Here is a 19,887-nt window from a genome sequence, read left to right as displayed (position 1 = left end):
AATTGGATGGATGGGTGTAGGTTGTTCAGGAGGGTGTTAAATTCCTCCACAATGCTTTGAGGTTTGGTCCAGATTATGAAGCAATCGTCCAGGTATCTCTTCCATGCTTTTTCTATAAACTTCCTAAATTCGGTGTTATATCTCTCCTCTATTTCCTGGTAGAGTTTTTGTTCCAAATAACCCATCACCGAATTCGTATAAACGGGGGCAAACCTCGTCCCCATAGCCGTGCCTTTAATTTGGATATAGTTCTTACCATTGAAGAAGAACGTATTATTTTCCAGGATAAGTCTCACTGATTCTAGTATAAATGTCACCGTGTACCTGTTGGGAATTGCTTCTCTGTGTTTGTTTACCCAATATTCAACCGCCTTTATTCCTAAATCATGTGGGATATTTGTGTATAGGTTTACTACATCGAAGCTCAGTAGGATTGAATTTGTTTCAGTGGTTTTGGGAAGATGGGATAAAAAGTCGATGTCATCCCGAATGAAACTGGGTATGTATGTACAAAGTGGCTTCAAAAGAATGTCGATGAAATTGCTTAGACGGTGAGTAGGGCATACTGGGCCAGCTATAATTGGTCTAAGTTTTAAATCTTTTGGATGTAGCACTTTTATGTATTCACTTCCTTGTTCCTTTACTCCCTGTTGAATATCTTCTGACTTGTGTATTTTGGGTAAGCCGTAAAAGTTACTGGGTTTTGGTTCGAAGTTGGTGATGTAGTCTCTTTCATTGTCAGTGAGTGAGTTGTAGTGTTTAGAAACTAAGTGGTTGATCTTCTTCATGATGTGGTGGTCTATGTTCGAGGGTATTTCACAATAGAAGGTTGTGTCATTTAGTTGTTCCTCAACTAAATCCTTGTAGTATTCCACATCCATGATGACGATTGCACCCCCTTTATCTGCTTGTTTAATTATTATTGTTTCATCGTTTTGTATCCGTTTAAGTGCAGATATCTCTGATTTGTTAATGTTCGGCCTAATTTTGGTATTTTGTTTTAGGGGGAAGTTTGATAGGGTGTCAATATATTGGTCCAGGTAGATATTTCTGCCTTTTGGTGGGGTGAAATTTGATTTATTCCTCACTAAAGAATCTTCGGTTTCATTATTATTTTTATTATTAATATTGGTGGTGAAGAATTCGACAAGTCGTAATTTGCGACAGAATTTCTGGATATCCTCCTTTAGTTCATGGTGGTTGACTGTTGGTGTAGGTGTAAATTTCAGGCCTTTTAACAGGAGTTGGGTTTCATCATTGTCAAGATCTCTTCTGGAAAGATTAATTATCTTAGGGTCTATGTGTCCAATTGTTTTGGGTATGTTACTTCTTGGAGTGTTTCTTTCTCCGGTGTTTGTTGTCCTGACATTAAAAAATGATTTTTTTTCTGTTTATGGTTACTATTTTTGTTGGTGTTGATTTGAAGTTTGTGTTTTCGTTGTGTTATTTTACCTGGTGTTGTTATGTTTGCCTTCCTATTTTCAGAATTAAATATCTTCTTTTTCAATTTGTAAGTATTGGTTTTAGTGATCTGAGAGGATGGTTTGGTATTGTTTCTGGTTCTAGGCCGGTTTTTTCCCCCGTTTTTTGTAGGTAATCTTTGTTGAGGTTTTGAAAATGATCTGGTGTTCCTACGTCTAAAGGTCTGATCAGAGAAATATTTATTTTGTTCATGTTTTTTGTTTATAATGTGTAGATTAGGGTGTTTGCGTACAAAAGGGGAAGAGTTCTTACCGTAGTTCCTCTTTGATTCCTGGTGGGATGGGCGTTGATGTTGCCTCATGCTCTGGTTTTTGTTACCTTGGTGAGATTGTTCTTTTTTACTGTTATTTCTCTGAGTTCTAAATTCTTTACCGTAGTTGGTAGAATATTTATCCAGGAATAGTTGTTTCTGCTGCCATAATTTGCGTGATTTGTTCTCTTCTCTGGAGATATCTTTGATCCATAGTTCGCGCATTTTTTCTTCTACATTGCCAGTTGCTAGTTTTGATATTTCTTCTTCAATAAGACTGTCGATTGCTTCATATTTGGTTTTATAACGGGATTGTTTAGACAGGGTGATAGAAATGTCGGTCCTGAATTTTGTTAATGCGAGATCCCATCGGAGTTTTGTTTCTTCCTCTGGTTCTCCTCTAATTTCTTTAATTAGGTACTTCCGAGGAAGTATGGGTGCCGTTAAGGAAATTCATTCTGAGTGTGTTTCGGCATATTTTTCGCATTTATATGCTTTCCAGAAGTTTTGTTTTCTTATATTGAGAGATTTCTTCCATGTCTGCCAAATTTCTTTTCTTATATATAGTTTTATAGATTTTGACTGTTCCAGTGATGGCTTGTATTTGTAACCTTCTAATTAGGTTTCTTCTTTCTGGTTTTGAGAACCTTAATTTCATCAGGATTGATGCCGAGCCAGTTGGTTACATATCAAAGTGTGCTAATAATTCTGGGTATAAATCTAAACTTGTGTGGAGGCGCAATGGCCCAATGGTTAGGGCAGCGGACTCGCGGTCATAGGATCACGGTTTCGATTCCCAGACCGGGCGTTGTGAGTGTTTATTGAGCGAAAACACCTAAAGCTCCACGAGGCTCCGGCAGGGGATGGTGGCGAACCCTGTTGTACTCTTCCACCACAACTTTCTCTCACTCTTTCTTCCTGTTTCTGTTGTACCTGTAATTCAAAGGGCCAGCCTTGGCACACTGTGTCACGCTGAATATCCCTGAGAACTACGTTAAGGGTATACGTGTCTGTGGAGTGCTCAGCCACTTGCACATTAATTTCACAAGCAGGCTGTTCCGCTGATCGGATCAACTGGAATCCTCGACGTCGTAAGCGACGGAGTGCCAACACAAATCTAAACATGTACTCTGGGTGGAGTATCTGTAAATTTTTCAATAGTTCAGCATAGGCATTTTCTTTTCACATCTACTGAGCAACTGACTTCCATGACTGTACATAGTTTCACTTCTATGTCCCAAATCATTATATCTGTTTTATTGAGATTTTAATAGGGATATCCCACTTGTAATCTCCATAATCTCCACTGACTGTAGATTCTTATATCTTTAGTCTTAGGATTATCCTTCCAATGACTCATTGTACAGTGTTTTGGCCACAATACCATGTCTCATTGTTTGATAATGATGTGATGAAACTTTTGGATGACTGCTTGTGATGTAGGTGATATCTTTGGTGTTAACTATGCAAAGCCTGCCTCTCTATGTTGTCCGTACATCTCTGTACCTTTTGTGCATCAGTAATTTTGTAGATTATTTTCTGTTCCTGGATTGCAAATGCATGCCCTTTAAAGTAAGAGTGATCCAGTTGTTAGTCCATGGCAGACTATTTTGATTATCAATGTTGCTATCATCATGGAGCTTTCTACTAACATATCCATGCATTGCTTCTGCTGACATGTACTCATCCTTTCATCTGTGGAGACGCATGACTTAGTGGTTAGGATGTTGGACTCATAATCATAAGCTTGTGGTTTCGATTCCTGGACCAGTTGACTCTTTGTGTTCTGCAGCAAAACACTTCATTTTGTGCTGCTCCAGTCCACTCAGCTGGCAAAAAGGAGTCTATCCCTGTGACAGACCAACGTCCTGTCCAGGTGTGGAATTTATACTGAGGTCAATTTTTACTTTCATTCTTTTGGAGGTTGATAAAATAAAGTACCAGTTGATCACTGGGGTCAATGTAATTGACTTACTCCTCCCCTCACAACTGCTGGCCTTGTGCCAAAATTTGAAGTCATTATTACTATTATTAAGTTGGTGAGCTGGCAGAATTGTTAGCTTGCCAGGCAAAATGCTTAGTGGTGTTTTGTTTGTCTTTATGTTCTGAGTTCAAATTACGCTAAGGTCGACTTTTGGGGTCGATAGATTAAGTACCTGTCAAGTACTGGGGTCGATGAAATCAACTTAATCCCTTCCCCTAAATCTTAGGCCTTGTGTCTACAGTAGAAAGGATTATTATTATTATTATTTTTATTTTTAGTATTATCATTACATATTTTTCTCCTTTTTCCTTCATCTCATTGGCAGGTTTGAAAGCAACAGAGAATGACTTGGAACGTTTGCGTTGTAACAAATGCCAGTTCCAGGCATACTACCAACAGCAGTTCCAGGAACATCTGTCTTCTAACCACCCGGAGACTGTTCAGAAATGCAAGTGTTGTACATACCTCTCCCTCGACAAAACAGATTTATACAATCATTTCAAAGTAAGGTTTCCAAATAATTTAATTCTTTTATTTGTTTTAATTATTGAACTGCTGCCATGCTGTGCACTGCTTTGAAGGGTTCAGTTGAACAAATCGATCCTAGCATTTAAGTCTATTCTATTTTTTCTATTAATCTTTGTACAAGAATCTACACTGGTCGTCAAGCAATGAAAGGACAGAGATAGAGATGTACACAACGACACACATGCACACACACACAAAACACACAAACACTCGCATGCACATATATGATGAGCTTCTGCATAGTTTCCATTTAATGAATTCATTTAAGGATTGAGTGCCCCAGGCCTGTATAAAGAAACACTTGCTCAAAGTACTGTGCAAAGGGACTGAAGCTGAAACCATGTGGTTACAAAGTGAAATTCTTAAACACAAGATTTTTGCTTTGTTTTTCTGTTTCAATTTGTCCCCTTGGTCCTGACATGTATGTGATTGTATGTGTGTATGTACATGTGATTGTATGTGTGTATGTACATGTGATTGTATGTATGTATGTACATGTGATTGTATGTGTGTATGTACATGTGATTGTATGTGTGTATGTACATGTGATTGTATGTGTGTATGTATATGTGATTGTATGTGTGTATGTATATGTGATTGTATGTGTGTATGTACATGTGATTGTATGTGTGTATGTACATGTGATTGTATGTGTGTATGTATATGTGATTGTATGTGTGTATGTACATGTGGTTGTATGTGTGTATGTACATGTGATTGTATGTGTGTATGTATATGTGATTGTATGTGTGTATGTACATGTGATTGTATGTGTGTATGTATATGTGATTGTATGTGTGTATGTACATGTGATTGTATGTGTGTATGTACATGTGATTGTATGTATGTATGTATATGTGATTGTATGTGTGTATGTACATGTGATTGTATGTGTGTATGTATATGTGATTGTATGGGTGTATGTATATGTGAATGTATGTGTGTATGTATATGTGATTGTATGTGTGTATGTATATGTGATTGTATGTGTGTATGTATATGTGATTGTATGTGTGTATGTATATGTGATTGTATGTGTGTATGTATATGTGATTGTATGTGTGTATGTACACGTGATTGTATGTGTGTATGTATATGTGATTGTATGTGTGTATGTACATGTGATTGTATGTGTGTATGTATATGTGATTGTATGTGTGTATGTACATGTGATTGTATGTGTGTATGTACATGTGATTGTATGTGTGTATGTACATGTGATTGTATGTGTGTATGTATATGTGATTGTATGTGTGTATGTATATGTGATTGTATGTGTGTATATATATTTGATTGTATGGGTGTATGTATATGTGATTGTATGTGTGTATGTATATGTGATTGTATGTGTGTATGTATATGTGATTGTATGTGTGTATGTATATGTGATTGTATGTGTGTATGTACATGTGATTGTATGTGTGTATGTACATGTGATTGTATGTGTGTATGTATATGTGATTGTATGTGTGTATGTACATGTGATTGTATGTGTGTATGTACACGTGATTGTATGTGTGTATATATATGTGATTGTATGTGTGTATGTATATGTGATTGTATGTGTGTATGTACACGTGATTGTATGTGTGTATGTACACGTGATTGTATGTGTGTATATATATTTGATTGTATGTGTGTATGTATATGTGATTGTATGTGTGTATGTACATGTGATTGTATGTGTGTATGTATATGTGATTGTATGTGTGTATGTACATGTGATTGTATGTGTGTATGTATATGTGATTGTATGTGTGTATGTGTGTATGTATATGTGATTGTATGTGTGTATGTATATGTGATTGTATGTGTGTATGTATATGTGATTGTATGTGTGTATGTATATGTGATTGTATGTGTGTATGTATATGTGATTGTATGTGTGTATGTATATGTGATTGTATGTGTGTATGTATATGTGAATGTATGTGTGTATGTGTGTATGTATATGTGATTGTATGTGTGTATGTACATGTGATTGTATGTGTGTATGTATATGTGATTGTATGTGTGTATGTATATGTGATTGTATGTGTGTATGTATATGTGATTGTATGTGTGTATGTATATGTGATTGTATGTGTGTATGTATATGTGATTGTATGTGTGTATGTACATGTGATTGTATGTCTGTATGTATATGTGATTGTATGTGTGTATGTATATGTGATTGTATGTGTGTATGTATATGTGATTGTATGTGTGTATGTACATGTGATTGTATGTGTGTATGTATATGTGATTGTATGTGTGTATGTATATGTGATTGTATGTGTGTATATATATGTGATTGTATGGGTGTATGTATATGTGATTGTATGTGTGTATGTATATGTGATTGTATGTGTGTATGTATATGTGATTGTATGTGTGTATGTATATGTGATTGTATGTGTGTATGTATATGTGATTGTATGTGTGTGTGTATATGTGATTGTATGTGTGTATGTATATGTGATTGTATGTGTGTATGTATATGTGATTGTATGTGTGTATGTACATGTGATTGTATGTGTGTATGTATATGTGATTGTATGTGTGTATGTATATGTGATTGTATGTGTGTATATATATGTGATTGTATGGGTGTATGTATATGTGATTGTATGTGTGTATGTATATGTGATTGTATGTGTGTATATATATGTGATTGTATGGGTGTATGTATATGTGATTGTATGTGTGTGTGTATATGTGATTGTATGTGTGTATATATATGTGATTGTATGGGTGTATGTATATGTGATTGTATGTGTGTGTGTATATGTGATTGTATGTGTGTATGTATATGTGATTGTATGTGTGTATGTATATGTGATTGTATGTGTGTATGTATATGTGATTGTATGTGTGTGTGTATATGTGATTGTATGTGTGTATGTATATGTGATTGTATGTGTGTATGTATATGTGATTGTATGTGTGTATGTACATGTGATTGTATGTGTGTATGTATATGTGATTGTATGTGTGTATGTACATGTGATTGTATGTGTGTATGTATATGTGATTGTATGTGTGTATGTATATGTGATTGTATGTGTGTATGTACATGTGATTGTATGTGTGTATGTACATGTGATTGTATGTGTGTATGTATATGTGATTGTATGTGTGTATGTATATGTGATTGTATGTGTGTATGTATATGTGATTGTATGTGTGTATGTATATGTGATTGTATGTGTGTATGTATATGTGATTGTATGTGTGTATGTATATGTGATTGTATGTGTGTATGTATATGTGATTGTATGTGTGTATATATATGTGATTGTATGGGTGTATGTATATGTGATTGTATGTGTGTATGTATATGTGATTGTATGTGTGTATGTATATGTGATTGTATGTGTGTATGTATATGTGATTGTATGTGTGTATATATATGTGATTGTATGGGTGTATGTATATGTGATTGTATGTGTGTATGTATATGTGATTGTATGTGTGTATATATATGTGATTGTATGTGTGTATATATATGTGATTGTATGGGTGTATGTATATGTGATTGTATGTGTGTATGTATATGTGATTGTATGTGTGTATGTATATGTGATTGTATGTGTGTATGTATATATGATTGTATGTGTGTATGTATATGTGATTGTATGTGTGTATATATATGTGATTGTATGGGTGTATGTATATGTGATTGTATGTGTGTATGTATATGTGATTGTATGTGTGTATGTATATGTGATTGTATGTGTGTATGTATATGTGATTGTATGTGTGTGTGTATATGTGATTGTATGTGTGTATGTATATGTGATTGTATGTGTGTATGTACATGTGATTGTATGTGTGTATGTATATGTGATTGTATGTGTGTATGTACATGTGATTGTATGTGTGTATGTATATGTGATTGTATGTGTGTATGTATATGTGATTGTATGTGTGTATGTACATGTGATTGTATGTGTGTATGTATATGTGATTGTATGTGTGTATGTATATGTGATTGTATGTGTGTATGTATATGTGATTGTATGTGTGTATGTACATGTGATTGTATGTGTGTATGTATATGTGATTGTATGTGTGTATGTATATGTGATTGTATGTGTGTATGTACATGTGATTGTATGTGTGTATGTATATGTGATTGTATGTGTGTATGTATATGTGATTGTATGTGTGTATGTACATGTGATTGTATGGGTGTATGTATATGTGATTGTATGTGTGTATGTACATGTCATTGTATGTGTGTATGTATATGTGATTGTATGTGTGTATGTATATGTGATTGTATGTGTGTATGTACATGTGATTGTATGTGTGTATGTATATGTGATTGTATGTGTGTATGTATATGTGATTGTATGTGTGTATGTATATGTGAATGTATGTGTGTATGTATATGTGAATGTATGTGTGTATGTATATGTGAATGTATGTGTGTATGTATATGTGAATGTATGTGTGTATGTATATGTGAATGTATGTGTGTATGTATATGTGATGTATGTGTGTATGTATATGTGAATGTATGTGTGTATGTATATGTGATTGTATGTGTGTATGTATATGTGAATGTATGTGTGTATGTATATGTGAATGTATGTGTGTATGTATATGTGATTGTATGTGTGTATGTATATGTGATTGTATGTGTGTATGTATATGTGAATGTATGTGTGTATGTATATGTGATTGTATGTGTGTATGTATATGTGAATGTATGTGTGTATGTATATGTGAATGTATGTGTGTATGTATATGTGAATGTATGTGTGTATGTATATGTGATTGTATGTGTGTATGTATATGTGAATGTATGTGTGTATGTATATGTGAATGTATGTGTGTATGTATATGTGATTGTATGTGTGTATGTATATGTGAATGTATGTGTGTATGTATATGTGAATGTATGTGTGTATGTATATGTGATTGTATGTGTGTATGTATATGTGAATGTATGTGTGTATGTATATGTGATTGTATGTGTGTATGTATATGTGAATGTATGTGTGTATGTATATGTGAATGTATGTGTGTATGTATATGTGAATGTATGTGTGTATGTATATGTGAATGTATGTGTGTATGTATATGTGATTGTATGTGTGTATGTATATGTGATTGTATGTGTGTATGTATATGTGATTGTATGTGTGTATGTATATGTGATTGTATGTGTGTATGTATATGTGAATGTATGTGTGTATGTATATGTGAATGTATGTGTGTATGTATATGTGATTGTATGTGTGTATGTATATGTGAATGTATGTGTGTATGTATATGTGATTGTATGTGTGTATGTATATGTGATTGTATGTGTGTATGTATATGTGAATGTATGTGTGTATGTATATGTGAATGTATGTGTGTATGTATATGTGAATGTATGTGTGTATGTATATGTGAATGTATGTGTGTATGTATATGTGATTGTATGTGTGTATGTATATGTGATTGTATGTGTGTATGTATATGTGAATGTATGTGTGTATGTATATGTGAATGTATGTGTGTATGTATATGTGATTGTATGTGTGTATGTATATGTGAATGTATGTGTGTATGTATATGTGATTGTATGTGTGTATGTATATGTGATTGTATGTGTGTATGTATATGTGATTGTATGTGTGTATGTATATGTGATTGTATGTGTGTATGTATATGTGATTGTATGTGTGTATGTATATGTGATTGTATGTGTGTATGTATATGTGATTGTATGTGTGTGTGTATATGTGATTGTATGTGTGTATGTACATGTGATTGTATGTGTGTATGTACATGTGATTGTATGTGTGTATGTACATGTGATTGTATGGGTGTATATATATTTGATTGTATGTGTGTATGTATATGTGATTGTATGTGTGTATGTATATGTGATTGTATGTGTGTATGTATATGTGATTGTATGTGTGTATGTACATGTGATTGTATGTGTGTATGTACATGTGATTGTATGTATGTATATATATTTGATTGTATGTGTGTATGTATATGTGATTGTATGTGTGTATGTACATGTGATTGTATGTGTGTATGTATATGTGATTGTATGTGTGTATGTATATGTGATTGTATGTGTGTATATATATATGTGATTGTATGTGTGTATGTATATGTGATTGTATGTGTGTATGTACATGTGATTGTATGTGTGTATGTACATGTGATTGTATGTGTGTATATATATTTGATTGTATGTGTGTATGTATATGTGATTGTATGTGTGTATGTACATGTGATTGTATGTGTGTATGTATATGTGATTGTATGTGTGTACGTATCTGTTTGCTGACAAAGAGTCATGATTCTCAACTCTCCAAGCCTTGGTAGATTTTGTAATCCCGAGTAAGCCCTGATCCAATCTGAGAGATTTATAATGAAAGATACTCCAGATCTTCCTCTCCTGTCTTTTAGTTCATCAAGGAATACATTATTTAATGTATCCTCTTTTCACAAAGATAGGAAAGTAAGATTTGAAGGTAATTTGGCCGTTATTTCTATCAAATCCAGTCACTACAGAGACATTTTGTTGGATTCTACAAGTTGACTGGTACCAGCACCCCTTCATCAAATACTAGTGAAATACCCCCACCCCCCTTCACTACCGTCTCATCACTAATTGTTTCTAGCATAGGCACAAGACCTGAAACCAGGATTAATTGAGAGCATTGACTCCAGTACTTGACTGGTACTTTATCTGTCAAACCCCAAAATAATGAAAGGCAAAGTTAGCCTCAGCAGTATTTGAACTCAATGTAAAGCGCCTGAATAAATACTGCATAACCATTTGCTTGATGAAAAAACAAAAGAGATTTTTTTCCCACTGATATAATTCTTTTGTCTTTGCCTTGTGACAAGGCCACTACAGACAATGAAACAAATATTGATTTTATATTGACATTTTAGATGTTGTGTAGGAAGTGTCGTAGTACCACTGGAGCAAACCAGCATCTGTAGCATGTGCTGCACTGATTACAGACCACTTTATAGCATCTCTTCTAATGTTTCTTGTGAGACTTTTTATTGTTGTATCTTTTGTTTTGTTGTTTTTTTCTTTTTACACTCATAAAATGTCCACTCTATAAGGTGGTTGGTGTTAGGAAGGGCATTCAGCCATAAAAAACCCTACTAAAACAGTCAGTGAATCCTGGTGCAATCTTCAGCCTAGCCAGCTTCTGTCAAACCGTCCAACCCATGCTAGCACAGAAAGCAGACGTTAAATGATGATGATGATGATAACTCTAGTTCTGTACTAAAAATGCCTTCGTCTCTTGTGGCCAATAACAGAAATCATCATCATCAACATCAACATCTTTATTGTTGTTGTCATCATTCTTCTTATAGCAATGTATCGTTCAATAATTTTTCTAGTTTCAACCGAGGAGAAACTTTTACCAGTGTGACTAAATTTTTCATGTTTACCTTTTTTGATGATGATGATGATGGTCATGATGATGATAAAGGTATTGGTAGTGATGAGGGTGGTGGTGGTGGTGGTAGTGATGGGGAGGGTGGTGGTGTGGTTACTTTGTATTTTGCTGTTGTTATTATCTTCAAAAGCCAGATGTAAAGCAAAAGGTGATGTTCTTGTTGTTTGTGTCTTTGCAGGAGAACCACCCTCGGTGTCTGTGTCACGTGTGTGGATTCACATCAGAACATGCATATGTAATCAAGCGTCACATGATGAGGCACAGTGCTGATGGTTGCACTTGTGAGTTGTGTGGCAAAACATACAAGGTGAGTTGAACAGTGGTGTAGGGTAATGTTTGTAGTAGTAGTAGTAGTAGTTGTTTAGTTGGTTGAGAGAGTTGATTGTTAACACCTCTCACTTGTGAGTTGAGTGGTAAATGTTACAAGGTGATTAGTGTAGATATACTGTATGTAGTTTTGGTGGAGCAGTTATTTTGTATATATTAGTTTTGTTGTTATTGTTGATGTTTATCCCAAGTCATTCCTGAGTGAGAAGGCCTGTAATCAAGAGGTATTCCAGCTGTGGCTATCCTGACTTTTATTCTATATCACTATTCTTTTACTTGTTTCAGTCATTTGACTGTAGCTATTTTTGTATGGATTTTTTTCCCATTTAAAAAAAATTTGTGGGATGATATTTGAGGGATTTGCGGCTGCTATTTTTAGCTGATCAAGAGGACCATGTAGTTGATCTTTTGCTGCATTGTGTGGTGACGATATATGTCTATAAGTGTGTTTTATACTGGTTGCAGTTGTCTAGTAGTGTTAGTGTGTTGTATAGGAAATGTTAGTGTGAACATATTAGAATGCTGTATGTGATAACGTTGGTGGTTTTTGTATGAGGAATAGTAAAACATGGATGTATTGTGTAGTGTAGTTGTGTTACTGTACAACTAGCAGAGGTGCATGGTTTAGTGGTTAGGGTGTTGGACTCATGATTATGACTAAAGTGTCTTTAAAACAAAACAAGATCTCTTCCTGTCAAGGTTTCCAGATGAGCCTACCTCACATCAGAAAACACAGATGAGGGCAGTGGCATCAAACTCCCTCATTGACCAAATGCCAGATATCAGAGGAGGTCTCAAATAATGGTGTAGCAGTCATATATATGTGTGTGTGTGTGTGTGTGTGTGTGTGTGTGTGTGTGTGTGTGTGTGTGTCTGTATGAGAAGACCCGGCAAGACAAGTGCAACCCTAACCCGTGGCCTTTACCAGGGGTGTAGCCAGCCCACTTATGCGTACCTTTCCTTCTTTGGACACAAAACCCTGCTTGCGAAGACCTGTTGAGGCAAGTAAAGGCGAAATCGAAATTGAACCAAATTCGATGACTGGCACTCATGCCAACCTTCCTTTATTGGACACTAAACTCAGCCTGCGAAGACCTGTTGGGGCAAGTGAGATCGAAATTGAACAAAATTCGATGACTGGCACCTGTGCCAGTGGAGCGCTAATACCACCATCGAGCGGGATCACTGTCAGAGCAGCGGTTTCACTTCTCAGATAGCTGGTCCCTCTACTGGGTCAACATTTGGCAGGCTCTCCTCCTCCCATTCATTCTCCACATTCAGCAGTCTTTCATAATGACTTCTCCAGGCCCCTTTCTTTTCCAAATCATTAAAAGCAAGTGAACCATCATCCATGCAGACACATTTTTCTCCTGTGACATCACAATTTTCTTTCACACAGTGTCTTGCAATCCGAAATACCTCAGTTCTTTGGTCCTCATGTCGCTGGACATCGGCAAATTTCTTCTTTTCTGCTTCGCCCTTGGCTATGTATACCTGCCGCCCAGCCTCCCTTTTGGCTATCTGGTACAGTTCCCTGCTACACCCACCCTTCCAAGCTTTCCAGGCCTGTTTCTTTGCTCCAATGGCTTTGTCTACCGCATACACATACACACACACGCGTGTGTGTGTATATATATATATATATATATATATATATATCATCATCATCATCATCGTTTAACGTCCGCTTTCCATGCTAGCATGGGTTGGACGATTTGATGTATATATATATGTGTGTGTGTGTGTATATATATATATATATATATATATGTATATATATATATAGATATATATACATATATATGTATATATATATCATCATCATCATCATCATCGTTTAACGTCCGCTTTCCATGCTAGCATGGGTTGGACGATTTGACTGAGGACTGGTGAAACCGGATGGCAACACCAGGCTCCAGTCCGATTTGGCAGAGTTTCTACAGCTGGATGCCCTTCCTAACGCCAACCACTCAGAGAGTGTAGTGGGTGCTTTTACGTGTCACCCGCACGAAAACGGCCACGCTCGAAATGGTGTCTTTTATGTGCCACCCGCACAAGCCAGTCCAGGGGCACTGGCAACGATCTCGCTCGAAAATCCTACAGGAGCCAGTCAGGCGGTACTGGCAACGGCCACGCTCAAAATGGTGCATCTCATGTGCCACCCGCACAAGAACCAGTCCAGGGGCACTGGCAACGATCTTACTTGGCTTGCCGGGTCTTCTCACGCACAGCCCATTTCCAAAGGTCTCGGTCCGTAGTCATCGCCTCGGTGAGGCCCAATGTACGAAGGTCTTGCCTCACCACCTCAGCCCAGGTCTTCCTGGGCCTACCTCTTCCACGGGTTCCCTCAACTGTTAGGGTGTGGCACTTTTTCACGCAGCTATCCTCCTCCATTCTCACCACATGTCCATACCAGCGCAATCGTCTCTCTTGCACGCCACAACTGATGCTTCTAATGTTCAGCTTTTCTCTCAAGATACTTACACTCTGACGGGTATTCACATTGACATTACACATCCAACGGAGCATACTGGCTTCATTCCTTGCGAGCTTACGTATGTCCTCAGCAGTTACAGCCCATGTTTCACTGCCATGTAGCATGGTTGTTCGTACGCATGCGTCATACAGTCTGCCTTTTACTCTGAGTGAGAGTCCCTTTGTCGCCAGCAGGGGTAAGAGCTCTCTAAACTTTGCCCAGGCTATTCTTATTCTAGCAGCTACACTTTCAGCGCACCCACCCCCACTACTAACTTGGTCGCCCAGATAGCGGAAGCTATCGACTACCTCTAGTTTTTCACCCTGGAATGAGATAGAAGTTGTTTCCTGTTTGTTTGCAGTCTTTATTGCACCTGAACATCTGCCACAAACAAAAACTAACTTGCTAGTTAACCTGCCTTTGATGTTGCTGCACCTCTTATGTGTCCATAGCTTGCACCGGGTACATCTTATAGAGTTACTACCTACTCCTTTTCTACATACTGAGCAGGGCCATCTACCTGAAGGGGTTTGTGTTTTATCTACCTTCCTACTTATTAGGATTTTGGTTTTAGCTAGGTTGACTCTAAGGCCCTTCAATTCTAGACCTTGCTTCCACACCTGAAACTTCTCCTCTAGTTCTGATAGTGACTCCGCAATTAGGGCAAGGTCATCAGCATAGAGGAGCTCCCAGGGGCAACCTGTCTTGAACTCCTCTGTGATTGCCTGGAGGACTATGGTAAATAATAGGGGGCTGAGGACGGAACCTTGGTGGACCCCTACCTCTACCCGGAATTCATTGCTGTACTCATTTCCAACCCTCACCTTACTGGCAGCATCTCTGTACATGGCTCGCACAGCTCTCACTAACCATTCTTCTATCCCAAGTTTCCTCATTGACCACCAGATAAGGGATCGGGGGACCCTGTCAAAGGCTTTCTCCATGTCAACGAAAGCCAGGTACAGAGGTTTATCCTTAGCTAGGTATTTCTCCTGCAACTGTCTCACTAGAAATAAGGCATCAGTAGTGCTTTTACCTGGCACGAACCCAAACTGCATCTCATCTAAATTGATTCGCTCCCTAATTAGTTGGGCTATGACCCTCTCTGTAACTTTCATAACCTGATCTAACAGCTTGATGCCTCTGTAATTATTTGTATCTAAAGCGTCCCCTTTACCTTTGTAGCAGTTGACTATGATGCTGCTACACCAGTCATAGGGTATGACTCCTTCGTGTATCACCTGGTTCGTAATACGGGTGACTAGGCTATAGCCAACACTGCCAGATATTTTGAGCATCTCTGCAGTGATTCCTGATGGGCCGGGGGCTTTCCCGGTCTTCATACTCTTAATTGCTTTATCTACCCTGGTACTATCAACTCGGATAGCTGGTCCCTCTATTGGGTCGACATAAGGCAGGCTCTCTTTCTCCCATTCATTCTCTTTATTAAGCAATCTATCGTAGTGGCATCTCCAGACCTCTTTCTTTGCATCCTCATTTAATGCAAGCGTACCATCATCCATGCGAACACATTTCTCTCCTACAACATCACTATTCTCTCTCCTACACTGTCTTGCAACACGAAATACCTTGAGTCTTTGGTCCTCACGGCGCAGAACATTGGCAAATCTTTCCTTATCTGCTTCCCCTCTGGCTAAATAAACCTGTCGCCTAGCCTCCCTTCTGGCACATTGGTACAATATGTGTGTGTATATATATATATATATATATATATAATACAAAGAAAGTTAGGAGGTATGGGATGAATATATTTAGTTCACCAGTTGATATCCTTTGGATGACAGCCAAATTGCAGCCAGCATCATGCAAAATAATTAATTTTATCGTATAATAAATTATTTTACATGCCAGCAGTATTGTGTATGCTATAAATTACTTAGTATTATTGTACATTATATAAATGAATGCAGATATAGAGGGCTACTTCTTCAGATAAACAGAATATGTTTACATCAATTTTTTCAACTCTAGCGTACACATACAAAAAAAATCATCTTCAAGATGTTAACATATGGAAGATCCATTTTGAGCGTGGCCGTTGCCAGTACCGCCTGACTGGCTCCTGTAGGATTTTCGAGCGAGATCGTTGCCAGTGCCCCTGGACTGGCTTGTGCGGGTGGCACATAAAAGACACCATTTCGAGCGTGGCCGTTTTCGTGCGGGTGACACGTAAAAGCACCCACTACACTCTCTGAGTGGTTGGCGTTAGGAAGGGCATCCAGCTGTAGAAACTCTGCCAAATCAGACTGGAGCCTGGTGTTGCCATCCGGTTTCACCAGTCCTCAGTCAAATCGTCCAACCCATGCTAGCATGGAAAGCGGACGTTAAATGATGATGATGATGATGATGATATATATATATATATATATATCATCATGATTTGTATAGAACCTGTATATATTGAAGATTGACATATTTACACATATTTGTATATATTTCATTATTTGTATAGGACCAGTATATATTGAAGATGCATGTGAAAATGGTTCACCTGCCTGCAGAAGTGCTTTACGAATGTACAATATGTGCCAAAAAGTTCACAAGGAAAGCTCATCTAAAGCGACACCTCCGAATACATGACCCAGAGAAACCTTATAAGTGTCCACACTGTGAATACAGGTAAGCTCCATCTTACGTGTTGTCATTTCAATAAGAACTACTAGAGCAGTAGACTAAGTGCTTCACCTGGTTATTTAGTTATGCTAATGAATGTGCTATGTTAAAAATATCATGTCTCATCCTAGTTGTCAATGGTAACAATATCTGGTAGATTAGCCTTGATATCCCTGCCTGTGTGTACTGGTATTTCCCAGAGTATAATTGATTTAGCACTCTTGGAAGCCTTTTCTTGTGTCTGCCTCCTGCTATTTTCTTTTTGTTGGCATTTCATAGTGCTGACACAACTTCTAATTATGTAAGTCTTATTGTTTTCATGTCAAGGGATGTGTTCTTTCTTGAGTAAGACTGCTCAACCAGATTGTATACTTGTTTGTTTCTCCATTCACCCATATTCTGCAGTTATTTACTTTACTAGTACAACTGGTGGTGTTTGTGGTGGTGGTGAGCTGACAAAATGCTCGGTGGCATTTCTACCTCTCTTTTTATGTCATGAGTTCAAATCCTGCTGAGGTCGACTTTGCCTTTCTTCCTTTTGGCGTCGATAAAATAAAGCACCTGTCAAGTAATGGGGTCGTTGTGATTGACTTGACCCCACTCCTCAAAATTACTGGCTTTTTGCCAAAATTTGAGACCATTATCATTATTATTGAGCTGAGAGCAGCGCATATCATCAAAGTTACACTGGGGTACAAATATACGAAGCCCAATATACCCATCTTGACTTTCCATCTGATAAGCACATGCATCACAACCGTATGTGTGTGACATGGTGATCTCATATTAAGATAAACAGTGCATGACTTCGCAGGTGGGCCCAGTTGGAATTTTCTTCAGGTTAAGTAGCCCATCCTGCTCAAAAGGTCCCTCAATAAGGTTTGTTTAAGGATGGTGAATGAAACACCCATATTTCCAGAGGTGAATTATTCAAACCCCTAAGAACTCTTCTCAACACATGGCTATGATGCTCACTACTCCGGCTCATAATCAGAGATGCACATATTGTCAGCCACTAAGGGCTGACAATATGTGCCTTGTGCCTATAGTAAAAAGGTTTATATTACTCTTATTTTTATTATTATTATTTGCTAGTGTTTGTTTTGTCTTGCATCCTTCTGGAATAAATAAAATAAAGAACCAGCCAAGTACTGTGATTGATATAACTGATTAACCCCATTACCTGAAAATTCATGGGATTATGTCTAAATTAGAAACAGTTGGCAGAATCATTAGAACAGTGGAAAGAGATACAATGTCATACTGTCTCTGGTTCTTTACAATCTGAGTTTGAATGTTGCCTTGGAATGTTTTAATATTAGAGATATCGTGATATAGCCTCAGTTGGATTGTGAATAAGGGGACTAAGGTTTGTTATGATTTGTAATACCTACAACAATTTTTCCGTTTGTCTTCCCAGAGGTTGTGAAAGGTCAGACATCTCTAAACATGTTCTCATACATGATGAACCGAAGCACATCTGTGAGGTCTGTGGAAAAGCATTCCGACACATAAAGAACAAAGAGCTACATGTCAAAAGGTATGATTTAAGCATTCAGCTGTGAAAAGATGCAATGTGTGATTCTTTCCTTCATGGTTGAAAGACTTTTGTGCCATGTGTTAACTACTTATCCATAACAGTTTTTTAATGCCTTATTTTGTAACAGTTGTTCCCTATTGGTTCTTGGACCCACTTTGGGGTCCTGGACCATGCAACAATTATCTTCCACTTCTTATTTTCTCTTTATTTCTCTCTCTCTCTCTCTCTCTCTCTCCACTGCCACTTTCATTGAGCAGACATAAAGGTCAACGAGATTACAAATGTGGAGTTTGCGATTTCTTCGGTTACACTTTCACGGACATTCGGAAACATATTGAGAGGAAGCATTCTGACCTGAAAACCTTGGATTGTGATAAATGTAGTCAGACTTTCCATAATGAGAGTTTACTCATTGTAAGTCTCTTTTTTTTTTTGTTTATTGCTTTTTTTTTTTGTTTATTGCTTTTTTTTTTGTTTTCAACTTTGCTTCCATTATTCATTGCCAATATTCATTTCCAGTAAGGTGGTGAGCCGACAGAATCATTAGCATGCCAGGTGAAATGCTTAACAGTATTTCATCCATCTTCACATTCTGAGTTCTAATTCTGCTGAGGTCAAGTTTGCTTTTCATCCTTTCAGGGTCGATAAAATAAGTACCAGTTGAGTACTGGGGTGGATGTAATCGTTTTACCTCCTCCTCTGAAATTGCTGGCCTTGTGGCCAAAATTAAAAATTAATATTCATATCTAATATTTTGCAAGAACATGTCTGACCATCGGGAATTTTACCATGGCCTTCTTCAACTACATAGATTGTCTTTGTTTTTTGCTCAAAGTGATGAACCCAACACTCATCCTCGGTTAGGAAACATTCTAGGAAACCAGCTGGATCTGCCTCAAACAATGTCAAATTTTTCTGTGGTGTGATCAGCCTAGTGCCATTTTGATCAGGTATCAGAAGACATGGCACCCACTGAGCAGAAACTTTCATCATGCCAAGTTCATTGTGCAGGTTATTCTCAACTCTCCCATGGGATATGTTTATAGCATTGGCTATTTGATTTGTAGTCAAATGCCTGTCATCTATCATCATGTGGTGAGCATGATCAAGGCCTTGGTGGGGGGGGTCATCTTCAAGATTTTCCCTTCCCCTCTCCCCACTTTTGCACTGTTGATAAAGCTGGGTGTCCTTCCGTAAAGTAGCAACTATGTCAGCATGAATGTTGCTGGAGGCTAAACCCTTTTT

The 19,887-nt window shown here is 37.3% G+C and overlaps 1 protein-coding gene across 2 annotated transcripts in view; it reads left to right on the top strand.

The window, feature by feature from the left end:
* Positions 1-19,887, top strand: part of LOC106872691 (uncharacterized) — an 85,095-nt gene that overhangs the window by 59,465 nt on the left and 5,743 nt on the right. For both annotated transcript variants that reach the window (XM_052971007.2, XM_014919768.3), the window contains 5 exons: positions 4,042-4,220; positions 11,844-11,972; positions 16,942-17,108; positions 18,523-18,642; positions 18,900-19,056. In XM_052971007.2, the coding sequence (XP_052826967.2) occupies positions 4,042-4,220; positions 11,844-11,972; positions 16,942-17,108; positions 18,523-18,642; positions 18,900-19,056 (752 nt within the window). The remainder of the gene's footprint in view (positions 1-4,041; positions 4,221-11,843; positions 11,973-16,941; positions 17,109-18,522; positions 18,643-18,899; positions 19,057-19,887) is intronic.

This window comes from Octopus bimaculoides, chromosome 10 (genome assembly GCF_046866305.1).
Source record: "Octopus bimaculoides isolate indiv1 chromosome 10, ASM4686630v1, whole genome shotgun sequence".
Lineage (NCBI taxonomy): Eukaryota > Metazoa > Mollusca > Cephalopoda > Octopoda > Octopodidae > Octopus > Octopus bimaculoides.
This window is presented reverse-complemented; position numbering and strand designations above follow the sequence as displayed.